General features: G+C 37.2%; 1 protein-coding gene across 1 annotated transcript; it reads left to right on the top strand.

Moving 5' to 3' along the window:
• Positions 1-542: 542 nt before the first annotated feature.
• LOC131323476 (probable sugar phosphate/phosphate translocator At3g14410) lies at positions 543-6,098 on the top strand. The gene is made up of 8 exons (XM_058355290.1): positions 543-942; positions 3,077-3,184; positions 3,272-3,306; positions 3,593-3,705; positions 3,896-4,157; positions 4,264-4,532; positions 5,446-5,604; positions 5,822-6,098. Exons 1-7 carry the CDS (start codon positions 838-840, stop codon positions 5,568-5,570), a joined length of 1,017 nt encoding a protein of 338 aa, XP_058211273.1. The 5' UTR covers positions 543-837; the 3' UTR covers positions 5,571-5,604; positions 5,822-6,098.
• The last annotated feature ends 9,520 nt before the right edge of the window (positions 6,099-15,618 follow it).

Below are 15,618 nucleotides of genomic sequence, written 5' to 3'. Positions count from 1 at the left end.
AAAGAGAGAGATATGTAAAATTTGGGTTTGATGGTTGGAGATGTGTCTACCCAAAATTTGACTCAAATTTGAGAAAAAATATGGATGAAGGCTAGAGATGCTCTAATGTGTACGACAATGTAATCCAATGTTTTATGGGCAAGGGTCTTGTCCGGTGTTAGTTTCAATCAGTTTGGTCAATTTTTGGATCATTTATGGGCTCTTTTCGGGTCTACAATAATAATCGAGACCGTTCACTTTTTAAAACACGTTAAGAATATTGACCACACCAAAAATCATCTTAATCGGACATCATTTGATATGATATCAAAAAGCATTTATACTTGGATAATTGTGTCAAATGAGTTGTAATCCAATGTCGCTCATTTCGTTCCCCAAACTTCATGCATCTCATAATCATATCAAATCGATACCTAATCAATATTCTCGACGAAATCTAAAAATGAACGATTACGATCATTATTAATTTATTATGAATCCGAAAAAGACCCAACAGCACCCTTGCTTTTATTTGTAACCATTTGTGAACCCGATAAAAAGACATTCTGATCATGACATAATTTTAAGAAAAATCGAGAAAAAACAAGAAAATGGAAAAAGCAGCACTCCCTGAAACGCCATTCCTCCGTAAAAGAGATCCACCGACGCCGGCTATGGAAGCAAACCAAACCAGTCAAACAAGCGTATAGTTATTGCTGCCAATTGCGGTAACTGCTAGTTCTACGCATAGACTAGGAGTGCAATATAGTCTACTCGAATCAACGAGGAAAACGAACGGCTCAATTCTTCAGAATCCAGAGAGCGAAAGAGAGAGAGAGAGAGAGAGAGTGAATTTCAATGGCGGATCGGATGAGGAATTATTTGGTGAGAGAAGAATTCTTGACCTACGCCTACATTCTCCTCTACATCGCCCTCTCCAGCGGTCAGATCTTCTTCAACAAGGTCTTCCCCCCAACCCCAATCTATTATTCTATTCCTTTCCGTTTCTTATCTTATATGTATGAATCAATAATATATAATACTTGTGTTAGTATGTTTGTCTGTAACTAAGTTGCATAATTCGCGTGCGTGGGTGGGGCGCGAGAGCGTTTCGAAGACATTCCAAACCGCTAAAATTCTCGAGGGCAAGGATTGAGAGTTGGACGGAGGTCCTACTGAAGGATTGTGAGTAAGGTTCGTATTGCGAAATATACGGATGCATTTTGTCCTTTATGTGCCAGCCAATTTGGGTGGAATTTGGCTCTCCACTGTAACACAGCGAAAAGCTACGGAAAGAAAATCAGGAATTTTGTGTGTAGTTCCGACGGGGAGCTGTTGAAGGCAAAAATCAACCTAAGTAAGTTGTTATGATGCGAATGACTACTTAACTCGTGAGGATGGGAGAGAAGAGTTTTAGTTGAAACACTAGTTGAAAAGAGGGGATAATTATCATAATTGGATACACACACTGGTTGGAAAGAGGGGAGAGTTGGAGCGGAGGTTCTACGGAAGGGTTATGAGACTAAGGTCTGTAATGCGAAATATACGGACGGAATGAACATGAGCTTGTGAAAGAAATACGCACTGTGTTCAAACTTTGACGCAAATCTTGTAAAATTCGTCCAGAACGGTGCCCTAATCGAGTAAATTTTCAACTTCCAGAGGAACCAAGAACCCATCACCCCCTCCCAAATATGGAACCCTCACAACCTTCTTATTATTTTTCTTCAAATCGATACACCCATGAACACATGTAAAATGCCCATCTGAATCATAAGTGAATCTGGGCACGGGAAGGGTGAGTGATATTCGAATCAAAAGGTTCCAAAGAAAGATGGTGTTGGTGTAACGAAAGGAGTCATCAGTTAGACACACTAAGCCATTGCAGAAATCAACTACTCTGAAGTAAAATCAGAGCCGAGTGGCAGATGGATATTTCGGATCTCAGAATTTGTCTAATGTCTTGTCAAAGTGGAGAGAGAGCTCTTTGCGCTGAGTAGTGCCTGACACTAGTTAGGGGGTGGTGATGTTGGAGATGGTTGAGTGCTTGATGTGTTTACTGATGAAAAAGGGGCTAGAGAATAGAGATGAGAGAGCACCATGACTTGCGAACGCACCTGAATCATAGGAGGGAATTCACAGGGAGCCTTGCAAGGATCTCACCCACCGCCTCTTCAGGTAGGTAGTCCGAGATTGGGGCTAGATCTCACCCACCAGCCGACTCAAAAAATCCAGGTGAGAAAGGAAAAGAAAATGAATGATTATATTCTCTCATATCTTGTTTGAATAAGCAAAATGTGAGAAAGTGTACAGATGGGTTTGGTATCGATTTGAAGAGAAATGACTACAGGGTTGTGAGGGCTTCATATTTGGGAGGGGGCGATGGCCGATGGGTTCTTGGTTCCTCTGAAAGTTGAAATTTACTCGATTAGGGCACTGTTGGAGGGATTTTATGGGTTTTCTGCCGGAGTTTGGAATTAGTGCATATTTCTGCTCACAAGCTCTTATGAATGGGAATAATCATTGCGTTGCCTATAAGTGGGTTGACCCTGTTACTCGAGGTGGTTTTGGTGTGTTTTTTGATTTGGGGGATGAAATGTTTGGTGAGATAGAGTTACCATAGCTTTTGGTTCATTAATTTCGGACGAACTGTGTGATTTCAGTTGTGGGTGAATCACTCTTTGTGCTAGTGTATGATTCAAGACAATGTATAATATGGGTTGTGAAAGAATATGGAGTGTTGGAGTAAGCAATATGTGATTGATCTTGATGGAAAATTGGTGTTGATGCTTGACTTGAGGAAGAATGGTGAAATGTCAGTTGGGAATGGGTACTAAAGAGCTGGTTTCCCATGACCCCGAAAGCAAAGTAATTAAAAAACTTGGGAGTCTACGGGTGCATAGAAGAATTAGGCCCTCAAATGGCTCTTGTTTCTGATTCTAAACATACACTTGTTTGGGATCATCTTTTATGCATGAATGATAAATCTCCTTTTCAAACTGGTATTGTATGCTAGTCTGATAGTAAATCTCCTTTTCATTGTCTAAGTTGCTTCATGCATCTAACATCACTTTTTTGTTTTCTTCTTTTAATGCAGTGGGTTTTGTCATCAAAGGAAATAAATTTCCCATACCCTCTCGGATTAACTCTACTTCACATGGTCTTTTCCTCTGTACTCTGTTTTGTGCTCACTAAAGTTTTGAAGGTACTACTTAATCGGATATTTCAGAAAGTTTTTCCAAGAGCTTGTTGTATGGAGAAACTTATAGTCCAATATTTTGTTTATTAACAGATTATGAAAGTTGAAGAAGGGATGACTGCGGAAATGTAAGTTCTTGATGAAACTTGCATTTGATGTTTATAACTTGCATAGTTGACTAGGTTTTTATGTAAGTTGTTACTCTCTTTTGTTAACTAAACACATCAAATTCTATGTTACTTATGCAAACATGAATGATGAAGGCGTTACTGGTCAGTTAAATAATTTCGAGTTCGTAGCATTTTATCTGAGATCTAAGTGTAAGTTTAGAATCAGAAGAAATAGCCATTTGGGTGCCTAATTCTTCTATATTCATACCATGCATAACTAATCTAATTAAATTTGGATTCCCAGATATGCTACATCAGTCATTCCAATTGGTGCAATGTTTGCAATGACTCTATGGCTGGGAAACACTGCTTATCTCTATATATCTGTTTCATTTGCTCAAATGTTGAAAGCAATCAGTAAGTATTGATATCCCTTTAATCTATTAGTTATAGTTTTTCATTGTAATTAATAGAGATATTTTGCTGTTTTATTACCATCCTCAGCTAGATAACTTCAGCCTTAGAGGAATAACTTTCGGATCATATAGTCCCTGCTTTTTTACATCTGTTACTGACATCACTTTTGTTTTTTGATTGAGATCTGCAGTGCCGGTGGCTGTTTTTATTCTTGGAGTTGCTGCTGGACTTGAAGTAATGAGCTGTAGAATGCTTCTTATAATGTCGCTAATAAGTTTTGGTGTTCTAGTGGCTTCGTATGGGGAAATTAATATTAACTGGATTGGCGTGGTTTACCAAATGGGAGGTGTTGTTGGGGAAGCTTTGAGGCTTATATTCATGGAGATTCTGGTTAAAAGGAAGGGTATCAAACTAAACCCCATATCCGTCATGTACTACGTCAGTCCATGCAGGCATGTATTGTCTTCAACTATAGAATCTCGTATTCTTTCAACAATTTTTAATTATTTCATGATAGACAAATCTTGTCTTGTGAATGGAATCATTGTACTTGTGCAGTGCTCTTTGCTTGTTCATTCCGTGGATTTTCCTGGAGAAACCAAAGATGGATGCCCGGGGGGCATGGAGCTTTCAACCTCTCATCCTAACACTCAACTCTCTATGTACTTTTGCCCTCAATCTGTCAGTTTTCCTGGTGATTTCACATACAAGTGCTTTAACAATTCGCGTTGCTGGAGTTGTAAAGGATTGGGTGGTTGTCTTACTATCAGCACTTCTCTTTGCCGATACAAAGCTGACTATTATAAATCTGTTTGGTTATGGCATTGGTAATGTTTTGGCATTGGTTCACTTTAATTGGGTGTCACAAAATTTTGCATTAGCTGTATGATGCATGTTGTGCATTCATTATGCCCGCTGCATGTTATCAATGTTGCGCTGGTTATATTACATACTATGGGTTGTCCACAATGGTTCATTCCAGGGTATACCAGAAACTCGAGTCTGTCATACTCTTGCAAGTACCATTGCATAGGTGGCTATCCATTGCATTATTGACAACTCTTTCTACAACAGCAAAAATGTTATGAATTCTGCCTCCTTGATGTGGAATGTTCTCACACATGGAAATTCCTGGCGCGCCTGTCTGAACATTAGATGTACCATTTTTCATATTTCCTCATTCACAATGCACACTGTCTTATTTGGTTACCCATTTTCCTCCTCTTCTAAGTTATTTGTTGTTCAGTTTTCTGTAGTTTGTCACTTCCTATTTCAGAAATTGACCTCTCTCGGTATCTGAGAACCCTGTGGCAGAAATGTGACCATGTAGGGTTAGCAAGTTTATAAGACTTGAGATGATCTGTATGGATTGGTACTTAAAAATTCTAAATGAAGTTAAAAAATGAAATGAAGCAGCTAAAGTTTGTCCTTTGGTTGCCTTTGCGGCAATCCTCTATCAGAAGACAGCCTGAAGGATAGTAATTTCCAATTTGTTTGTGAACCTTAAAGTCATCCTAAAATAGACATTAATGCTTCTATGTCCAACCTGTAGTTAATAATCAGGTATTGTTGTGATGTGTTTATGTGCGTTGTTGTCATCTCCTTCTCACGGGATTCTTTGGATTTATGAAACTTGTCTCCGTAATCCGTTTCTCTCTTTATCCTGTGACTGTTACTTTAACTGTGCTTTTTCAGATTCTTGTTGACCTTAGGGCAGAAATTGTTTGCTCTTTTATGCAGCCATTGCAGGTGTAGCTGCGTATAACAATCACAAGTTGAAAAAGGAAGCCACTCGAGGCACTTCCAACGAGTCTCAACAGGCTGAATCTATACCATTGACTTCATCATCGACTACTGAGAAATAGATTAATCGAAGCAGTCTCGCATTTTTAGTCTGAGGTATGTAACTAAACATGCTTGTACACACATTTTCGGCTCTTTTGCTCGTAAACAGGATTTTCCCTGAAATTCTTGCTCATTGGAGTTGTTGGGCTTGGCTCTTCCCTCAAGGTGAAAGGAGTTTGAGGAGTCGTATGGCATGCATTCTATTTACGAGAGGTCATCGCGTATGCAGAATTTGTCTGATACTTTTCCTTCTTTCTGTTGATTGTTGCAGCTGCTTCGACTTCGGGAGGGTTTCAGAAACAACATAGGCAGTTGTGTAAGTGATTTGTAAAGTTGAGAATACTTCACGTTAGTTTGCCTTGTACTAAAAGTTAGGCAGTAATTGAATTAGTTCGTTTTAAGAGAGAACACTCAAACAAGGTGGAATTGTTTATGTAAAATTCATAGTTAAGCTTCCAGTGATCAAATTCCATAAACTTACACATTTTGGCAACTTGAAGCGTCTTTCATGGTATATGACAATGAATGAGTCAGGGCTCCTTTACAAATTCTTGCTTTTTAGTGTATTTGATTATTATGTCTCTGAATTTTTGCTTATTTGTGTCTTAATTAAGACAAGAGTTACTAAAAATAGGCCCTCAATGACCATTTAAGTTGCCAAGCGAATGAGAAGTTTGGAGCTGCATAGGCCGAATGTAGGTTTTTTTCTCCTTTTTTGGCTACGGGGACTCATAATCTTTTCGAATTTGAGTACATTTCATTTCAGATCTTATCGCACCGTCAATTTATGCCTGACACTTTTGTCGCACTACCAATTTATGCCTAACACTTTTTACAATCACGTATTTATGTATGACTCATACACTTAAGCAAAATCAACAAATACTTTTAAGATACAAAATATAATTATAAAAGATGTGATTTTGAAACAGCATCCCAATTGATAACCCTAGCTTTAGAAGATTACAAAAATGAAACACCACTGTTTTTGAACTTCTCGTACAAAATGGTCCACAAATTAAACTTTATTTTAAGAATCAATTGACCGGTATTACTGTAGTACGACATTTTTCAATACAAGAAGGATAAGTTGAAAACAAGAATCGATTCTACTTGTCAACAACTATTGGGGTCATCTCACCCCACGCTTGGGGCTATAGGAATTAGTCCGAGTTTAACGCAAACTGGCTCGAGACACTCTACATTACAAAAAAAGAAGAAAAAAGAAGAAGTTGAAGACAAGTCCATCTAACCTAGGCAAGTGGATAACGTATCCCAATCCCACCAAACAAATTGGGACAGGGGTATTATTTTAATCAATTGCTTAAAAAGAACTTGGGCGCTGCTATTCGCAGCCCTTTATTTTCTCTGATAGCCCGTTAAAAATTTCGAATTATATTTGACAATTAGTTACCGAAATTGAAATATATTTTCAGCATCCAATTACTGAAATATAATATTTTTTTCAACAGCTATTTACCGAAAATGTATGTTCGGCAGTTATTTACCGAAAGTTGAACATATTTTCGACATGTAGTTACCGAAATATAATCTTGTTTTCAACAACTATTTACCGAAATGTTATGTATGATTTTCAACAACCATTTACCGAAATGTAGTGGGCTATAGAAGAAAATAAATGACTGAGAATAGCAGCGTCCAAGAACTTAACAAATTGGGACAGGGTATTATTTTAATCAATTGCTTCAAAAAGAACTTGGCCCATTTGGTACTTGCCTTACGCCCGGTTTGGACAAAAAAATAATCCGAATAGTATTAGCTTATTCAGAAAAAATAAGTCACATTATTAGCTTATTCATACTTCCTAATGTTCATACAATCCTATGTTCATCAAATAAGCTAAATTGACAAATTATTGGTCTTCAATAATCTAAAAATCGAGACCTGTTTTTTTAGCCAAACCAGGCCTTAAATTAGCTAAGTACTACTTGTGTCCGCCGGCAGAACAATAGTTAGAGGGAAGAGGGGTAAACACACTCTGAAAGCATGTCCAACCCTTTTCCATTTTTAACTCATATTTAGTTGAAAATTTGGGTCAAAAGCTTCATTTGGGTATATCCTCTCCAATGTTGAATCATTTTCTTTATATATATATACATATACCCAAATCAAGTGTTTTTTTAAATGTTTTTTCTCTCTCCATAATATGGGACAAATAGCATTATGGTGTAACTAATATGAAAGTGAAAAGGGATGATGAGAAAAATAAATATGGATTCGGGTCAGAGACGGCTTCCCAACAATTTGTGAGCAAACAGCAGAGCGTGCATGCGTAGATTCTCACACACTCTTAGATTTCCCAACCATAGGCTATGATTTTTTGTTAGAACTTCTTCAAATCGCAAGTAGATACGTTCATTTTCGTGTTTCTTTGTGTACTTATCATCACTACAAGAACAAAACAACATATGTACATTCACTTCCCGACTACCAATTACACCAATGAGCAAGCGGAAATATGCATTACACTAGTACTCCCTCCGTCCGTCTTTGTTGGTCCATTTTGGGGATCTAACTTATTAAGAGCATCTCCACTCCTTACTCAAATTTGAGATAAAAAATCACTATAATCACCATTTCACTCCTTATTCAAATTCATACCAAAATTTGAGTTTTACTCAAATTTTTTCTCAAATTTGGGTTTGAACCAAATTCTTACTCAAATTTTGAAAGCTATTTTCTCCTCCCTCGAATTCACAACTATTTTACTCAAATTTATGCCTAAATTTGTATTTGGATTGCTTCATATCAAATCAAGTTTTTACCCAAATTTATACTCAACTTCGGGTAAAAAATTGAGTAAAGAGTGAAAATGCACTAAGGGACCAAATAATAGCTTTTTGTAAGATAAATTTCCTTTTTCGCCCTTCAATTAAAAATTTGGCTCAACAGTAAAGTTTTAAATATTAATATGACTACACAAAAAAAGAAAAATTTACTCTCTTTTGCACGTTAATGTGACTCTATAGACAATCTTTGTGGGACTTATGCACGTTAATGTGACTATATAGACAATTGGGACTTAGAAAAACATGTTTGTGGACTAATAAACGCGGACGAAATGGAAGACTGGATTTTAGGGTTTCCATTTCCCAGTCATTTTCCCTTCTACTAATATCACCACTACCACCAAATCTGAATCTCTACTCGATTGTTGATAACAACGTCGAAGATCCATTTCTCTCGCAGCCAAGAGACCACTTTGAACTTAGACCGCGTGACCAGTGCTGCTCTTGTTATCAACGATCAATTCTGTTAGGATTGGTCAAAAAGCTTTCGAAGAGATCACCACACTGCGGTGAGTTCAATTTCAAAGTGGTATTTCGGCTGTGAGCGTAAATGGATCTTTGACGTTTTTATTGTTGAGATGCGAATGAATGATCGCGCAAGTTCTTTATCTGATGCTCAAGAACGGATCAATGCTTTGGTCAATTTGTTTCCTCCGTCTGGCGAGCTAATCTTAAACCTCTGTATTCAATATACGGGGAAAAAGTTGTTTTGTTTTTCCCTAATATCAGTGCCAAGTTATGTTTTGTTTTTGCACCCTTAAATTAGGTTTTCCTAATGTTCGCAATCACTAGGCGCTAGTGGAGCGGTCGGCCACCTTCGGGTGATTAATCGGTTTAATCGGCGATTAATTGTGCATATTAATTAGTAATCGGCGATTAATCGTTAGTCGGACCTAATCGGATAGGCCCCGCCAGCTATTAATTGCCGATTAATTCCTTGTTTTAGAACACTAATTTTTCCTGTTGTTTGTGTAAGCCATTATTTAAATATATCCCCCTTTGTTTTGTTTCAAACCTCTTGGTTGCCTTCTATGGTGGAGCTGAATCAAGTATCTGCAATTCAGTTTGGCTGTCCTATTGCTAAGGTGTGCATTATATACATGTTTTTTGTACCTATTTTATTTGGTAAATCATAAGTTGGAAACTTTTAATTGCATACAGTTACGTATCTATGATTGGTGTTTGAGAGGCATCTACAAAGGAGTTTAGGAAATCATTTTCATTAATTCCATCTGAAGCAATACATCAGTATTTGTAGTAGATAGGGCGACCGACTCAACTGACTTTAAACTTCTTGCTGCAATTACAGCTCTGCAAACTTAGTTCCACTACTTCTGTTAAGTTGTTACGAGGGAACATATTGCCTGCATTACTCCTCATCTCTACTATGATGGTCTTGTGCAGGGGCAGCCCAAGCACTAGGCCATTAAGACTAAGTGCCTAGGGCCTCCGATTTTGGAAGGCCTCGGTCTTCACTTGTCTATGTATTTATGCTCTATGTTTTGACTTTTCGAAACTGATTCAATTGATAAAAAAAAGCCTCGTATCGGTAAAATGGCCTCCCAAAAAGACGTTTCAAGTTCACCTACTCTTTTTGTCGAGATTAATCTTTTTGTAACATTGGTTACTCTACCATGTTTCACATTTCTATGTAGAATTGAAGACGCTAGAGAGACAACTATTCTTCAATAGCTCAAAAGCAAAATTATAAAATTATAGACTTTAGGATCTATATTTAAACTCTTAAAGGCCTCACACTAATATTGGGCCGTCTTTGGTCTTGTGAGCTCTGCTGTTGCTGGAGAGGTGATGGTGGCTTATCACCCCCCTTCACCCCACCCCCCACACCCCCCCTCCCCCCCCTTTTCAAATGAGTTGGTGGACCACCAACCAGAAGCTTGGCTTGAAGTTCATGAAACTGTGGAATGGAGAGAGCCTTGGTGAGAACATCAGCAATGATCAGAGGAGGAGACGTGGCAAGCGAAATGTTGTTTCCCAGCAACCTTTTCGCGAACAAAGTGGTAAATCTACTTCAATGTGTTCAAGCATGGAATACGGGGTTCAAAGGCAAGGAAATGGCAGAGACATTGTTGCACCATAGCGTGGGAACAGGACAGGAGAGATGCATATCCTTGAGCAGCATTGGGAACGGAAAGATTTTCTATTTAATTACAGTCATCAGCTAGATAACTTCAACCTCTCGTCCTTACACTGAACTCTCTCTGTACTTTGCCCTCAATCTATCAGTTTTCCTTGTGATCTCGCATACAAGTGCTTTAACAATTTGCGTTGCTGGAGTTGTCAAGGATCGGGTGGTTCTCTTACTATCAGCACTTCTCTTTGCTGAGATTCAAATCTGATGATCATAAATCTGTTTGGTTATGGCATTGGTATTATACCTTTATTTAGTTCACTTTAATTGGTCGTTACAAAATTTTGCATTAGTTGTATAATGCATGTTTGTGCCTTCAGTGTGTCCCCTTCATGTTGCCCTCTTTACAATAAATAAAACGGATTGTCCACATTAGTTCACTCCAGGATATACCAGAAATTTGAGCATGTCACTCTCTTATTGTCTTACAACTACCATTGCATTGGTTGTTATCAATTGCATTGTTGATAAATATTTCTGCAATGGCTTAGATGTGATGAAGTTCCTTCTTCTTGATGTGGGATGTTCACAAATCTGGAAATCCCTGTCACCTGTCTGACCATTGGATGTGCCATTTTCGTATTTCCTCGTGCACAATGCTTATTATGTTGTGTTATTTGGCTGTTGTGTTCCTCCTCTTCCAAACAACTCATTGTTCTATTTTTTGTAAAGTTTTGCACTTTGATTCCGAAATTGACCAATTGTGCGATCCCGATGAGAACCCTGGGGCAGTAATGAAACCACATGCTTCTGCCAAGTTTATTAGTACTTGAGCCTGTTCTGTATGGTGTTGGCTACTTGAAAATTCTAAATGGAAAAAAAAATGAAAGGAGAGGAGAGGCGAAATTTTTTCATTCGGTTCCCTTTCCAGAAATCCATAATTGAACACATCTATAATTTCCAATTTGTTTGTTTAGTAGGTCATCTTAAAATAGGCATTAAGGCTACAATCTCCACCCAAAAGCGGTTAATCGGTTATTACTGGTATGGGTGTATGTTCAATCTCCTTCTCACGGGGTGGTTTGAATTTTGAAACTTGTGCCTGTATGAATCTTTATTGTGTTGAATGTATCGCGTGGCTGTTACTGTAACTGCACTTAGATGTTTATTTTCCTTGGGCAGAAGAAACTGTTTGCTCTTTTATGCAGCCACTGCAGTTGTAGCTGCAGCTGCGTGTAACAATCACAAAGTTGAAAAAGGAAGCCACTTGAGGCGCTCCTGACGAGTCTCAATTGCGAAATAGATTAATGGAAGCAGTCTCACGTTTTTAGTCCGTGGTATGCAACTAAACTAAACATGCTTGCATGCATGTTTTCGGCTCTTTAGCTCATAAACGGATTTTTCCGGAAATCTTGCTCATTAGAGTTGTTGGGCTTGGCTCTACCCTCGAGGTGGAAGGAATTTGAAGAGTTGTGTGGCATACATTCTATTTACGAGAAGTCATCGCTGTCTGATACTCTTCTTCTTTCTGTTGATTGTTGCAGCTGCTTCGACTTTGGAGGGCTTCAGAAACAAAATAGGAAGTTGTGTGTGTTCCAGAAACACAATAAGAACTTATTTTTTGTGTAATAAGAAGGCTTGTTCCGAAAAATAAGAAGGCTGGTGCTTATTTTGGAAGAATTTATATAGGTACCGACCGGCCGGGGAGGGAAATCGTACCGGCGGCAGTGCCGGGCCGTTTCCGGCCACCGGACGGCCGATCCGAGCCGTCGAAAAATTCTAAAAAAAAAAACGAGGAGGCCAACGCGTGAATCAACGGCATCCGAGGTGTGTAGGGTGCTTGATCCGAGCACCATTTTTCCGTGTAGGGTGCTTGATCATATGTACACGGAAAATGGGTGATCGGATCAAGCACCCTACACACATCGGATGCTGTTGATTCCTGCGATGGCCTCCTTGGTTTTTTTTTTAAGAATTTTTGGACGGCTCGGATCGGCCATCCGGTGGCCGGAGACGGCCCGGCGGGCCGCCGGTACGATTTCCCTCCGCCGGCGCCCATTATCATAGCAACAGTCTTATTTTTTGTATAAGGCAACTTCAAGCTCAAAAATCATGTATTTACGCAAATAATTTTCCTGCTACTATGGATTTTGTTTGATATATCTCATTGAGATCTTTAATGCGATTTTTTTTTCATTTACATTATTTTTGAGTTTGAAAATGTGAAAGGAACTTTTTGTTTATTTTTTTTGATCCTCCAAGGAACTTTTTATTTGGGCTTTGTGGAATGACCCTTCTTATTTTTGAATGAGAAGTGGCAAAATAAGTATTTATTTTTTAAGAAGGTTTCCGGAACGGAGCAGTGAGTTGTAAAGTTGAGAATGCTCCAAGTTAGTTTGACTTGTACTAAAAGTTAGGCAGTAAGGCTCCGTTTCGCAACGCAAAATAAGAACTTATTTTTTAAGAAGGTAATTTTAAGCTCAAAAATGATAAGTTTATTGAAATTTAAAAATATGTAATATGGATTTTGTTTAAAAGATCTCATTGAGATATTTAATACGGTGCAAAAAAAATTAAAAAATTATTTTTCATTTGCATTATTTTTTAGTTTGAAAATGTGAAATAAGTACTTATTTTTTAAGAAGGTGTTCTGGAACGGGTAGTTCGTTTTAAGAGAGAACACACTTTTAAACTTAATTGTTTAAGTAAAATTAAGGGTGCCGCTATTCGCAACCCTTTATTTTCTCCCGTAGCCCACTACATTTCAGTAAATGGTTGTTGAAAATCATGAATAACATTTCGGTAAATTGCTGTTGAAAACAAGATTATATTTCGGTAACTACATGTCGAAAATATGTTCAACTTTCGGTAAACAACTGCCGAACATGCATTTTCGGTAAACATCTGTTGAAAAAAATATTATATTTCGGTAATTAGATGCTGAAAATATATCTTAATTTCGGTAACTAACTGTCAAGTATAATTGAAAATTTTTAACGGGTTATGGAAGTAAATAGAGGGCTGCGAATAGCAGCGCCCAAAATTAATTGTGATCAAATTCCATAAACTTACACATTTTGGCAACTTGAAGTGTCTTTCATGGTATATGACAATGAGTCAGGGCTCCTTTACTAATTCTTGCTTTTTATTGTACTAGTGTAATTCCGCGTGCGAAGCTCATTGGTGTAACTGTTCATGTATGTAAGATAGTTCAAATTAAGATTTAGTTATGGAAATAAAGAAGTCGTAAAAGTAAGTAATTGAATGAAAGGTCATTTTTACAAAAAAAGAAAAAAGAAAAAGAACAAGGATAGTATTTTATAAGCAATGCAAAATGAGTTTTTGTGCGGGAAAAAAAAAACATAAAGAACACTATTTTGGATTACCAAAATATTTTTAATTTTGTAGACTTAAATAGTTAATTAAGGATATTGTAATTTCATAGATCATGCAAGTAATTTAATCCAACATATGCACTAAAACTGAAGAGAGTCACAAATAGCTTAACTAATTTTAAAAAATATATATATAAGGAACGGTATTTCTGATTCCATCACGACAAATTAAACATTGTATAAACATAGATCAAAGAAAATAGGTCTTTGGATTAAAATATAAATTCCTTCTCAAACAATGGCAACAATAATCAAGATAATGTCATGGATTAGATTCTAAAACTGTGTAAATAATTAGGCTTTTTCGTTCGTGTGTTTTGGAAAATAACTGTAAAACTTTGTCGCAAAAAAACTTTTCTCCAAATATCGAACAAATTTAGAGCTCAATTTTCTGAAAGCATATAACAAACTATCAAGCATTGATGCTGAAAAAAATAGAACCATAAAAGTAAAACAATTAGAAAACTCCAGAAACAAGAGGCCACTCAAAATACTTACGATTTGAAAAACTTCTAACAAAATCATAGTCTAGGGTTATGAAATCTAAGAGAATCTGACTGCGTAGCTGCGTCTTTCTTCGTGTGTAAGAATATACGATTGAGAAATTGATGCGTTTATCTTCGTCTGAATTATAGAGGGATCGATGAGAGAGAGAGAGAGAGAGAGAGAGAGAAGGATTTCTTTCTTTCTAATGGTTAGATTGAGAAGATTTATGAAGTTTTTCTTCTTAATAAAGCAAAAAAGGACCTAAAATACCCATGAAGTGCCTTTTCTTCTTGACTAAGCAAAAGAGGACCTAAAATACCCCCGAAAAACCTTTTTCTTCTTCACTAAGCAAAGGAGGACCTTAAATACATAAAATACCCTCGAAAAAGCCTTTTTTTTTTACTAAGCAAAGGAGGACCCAAAATATTTAAAATACCCTCAAAAAGCCTTTTCTTATTGACTAAGCAAAGTATGACCTAAAATAACCTCAACTCAAGACATTCAAAAAAAAAATTGAAAGATGAAATCTACAAGGGTAATTTTGTCTTTTAATATGGTAGCTTGGCTAGCCTTAAATTAGAAAAAAGAAAGGGTATTTTTTGTACCTATAAAAAATAATATCTCTTAAATTAGGGAAAAGAAAGATTTGTTTTTACCTCAATTTCTTCTTGACTAAGCAAAAGGCTGCAAAAGACCTAACACTAAAATGCCTAAAATACCCTCACATCTTAACTCCACCATCGACAAACTACAAGTACAAATTGGTAATTTCATAGTGTGGTTCGGCTTGTCATCCTACATTCTTTTAGATCTTTCAAATAAGGCGAAATAATGACCATATCCTTCAACTCAAACTACAAGGGTTATCCTACGAGGGGTAATTTTTTATTTTCGCGGCGTGCCTTGGCTTACCATCCTATCTTTTTTTATTACAAGTGTATTGATTTGACTATATATTATGTCTTTGAATTTTTGCTTATTTGTGTCTTAATTTTTTTTATCGGCAAAAAGAAAATTTTATTAATCTCTAAAAGATTACAAAGATTAAAAGGACAATGGCAATTGTATTTGTGTCTTAATTAAGACACAAAGTAGGCATACTTGTGTCAGTGGGTTGTTGGCGGTGTGGTTTGCCAGTGTCGCAGTGCTTTGGAATATGGGTGTGCCAACGTTTTGAGCACTTTCTGGACATCGTCCCCGACCAGATTGCATCATGAGTGTAGTTTGGGGTTGGACTGTTGTCCCTCGGGACTTCTACTATCACTTTCGACAATGGGCTCCTACT

The sequence above is a fragment of the Rhododendron vialii genome, chromosome 4a (genome assembly GCF_030253575.1).
Source record: "Rhododendron vialii isolate Sample 1 chromosome 4a, ASM3025357v1".
Classification (NCBI taxonomy): domain Eukaryota; kingdom Viridiplantae; phylum Streptophyta; class Magnoliopsida; order Ericales; family Ericaceae; genus Rhododendron; species Rhododendron vialii.
Note: the sequence above shows the minus strand (reverse complement) of the source record. Positions and strands in the feature narration are given on the sequence as shown.

Excerpts from the sequence above, each read along its gene's own strand:
- LOC131323476 (XM_058355290.1), top strand. The coding sequence starts at position 838 with ATGGCGGATCGGATGAGGAATTATTTGGTGAGAGAAGAATTCTTGACC. Across the intron at positions 4,158-4,263 it reads TACTACGTCAGTCCATGCAG|TGCTCTTTGCTTGTTCATTC; the intron begins GCATGTATTGTC and ends GTACTTGTGCAG. Across the intron at positions 4,533-5,445 it reads TCTGTTTGGTTATGGCATTG|CCATTGCAGGTGTAGCTGCG; the intron begins GTAATGTTTTGG and ends TCTTTTATGCAG.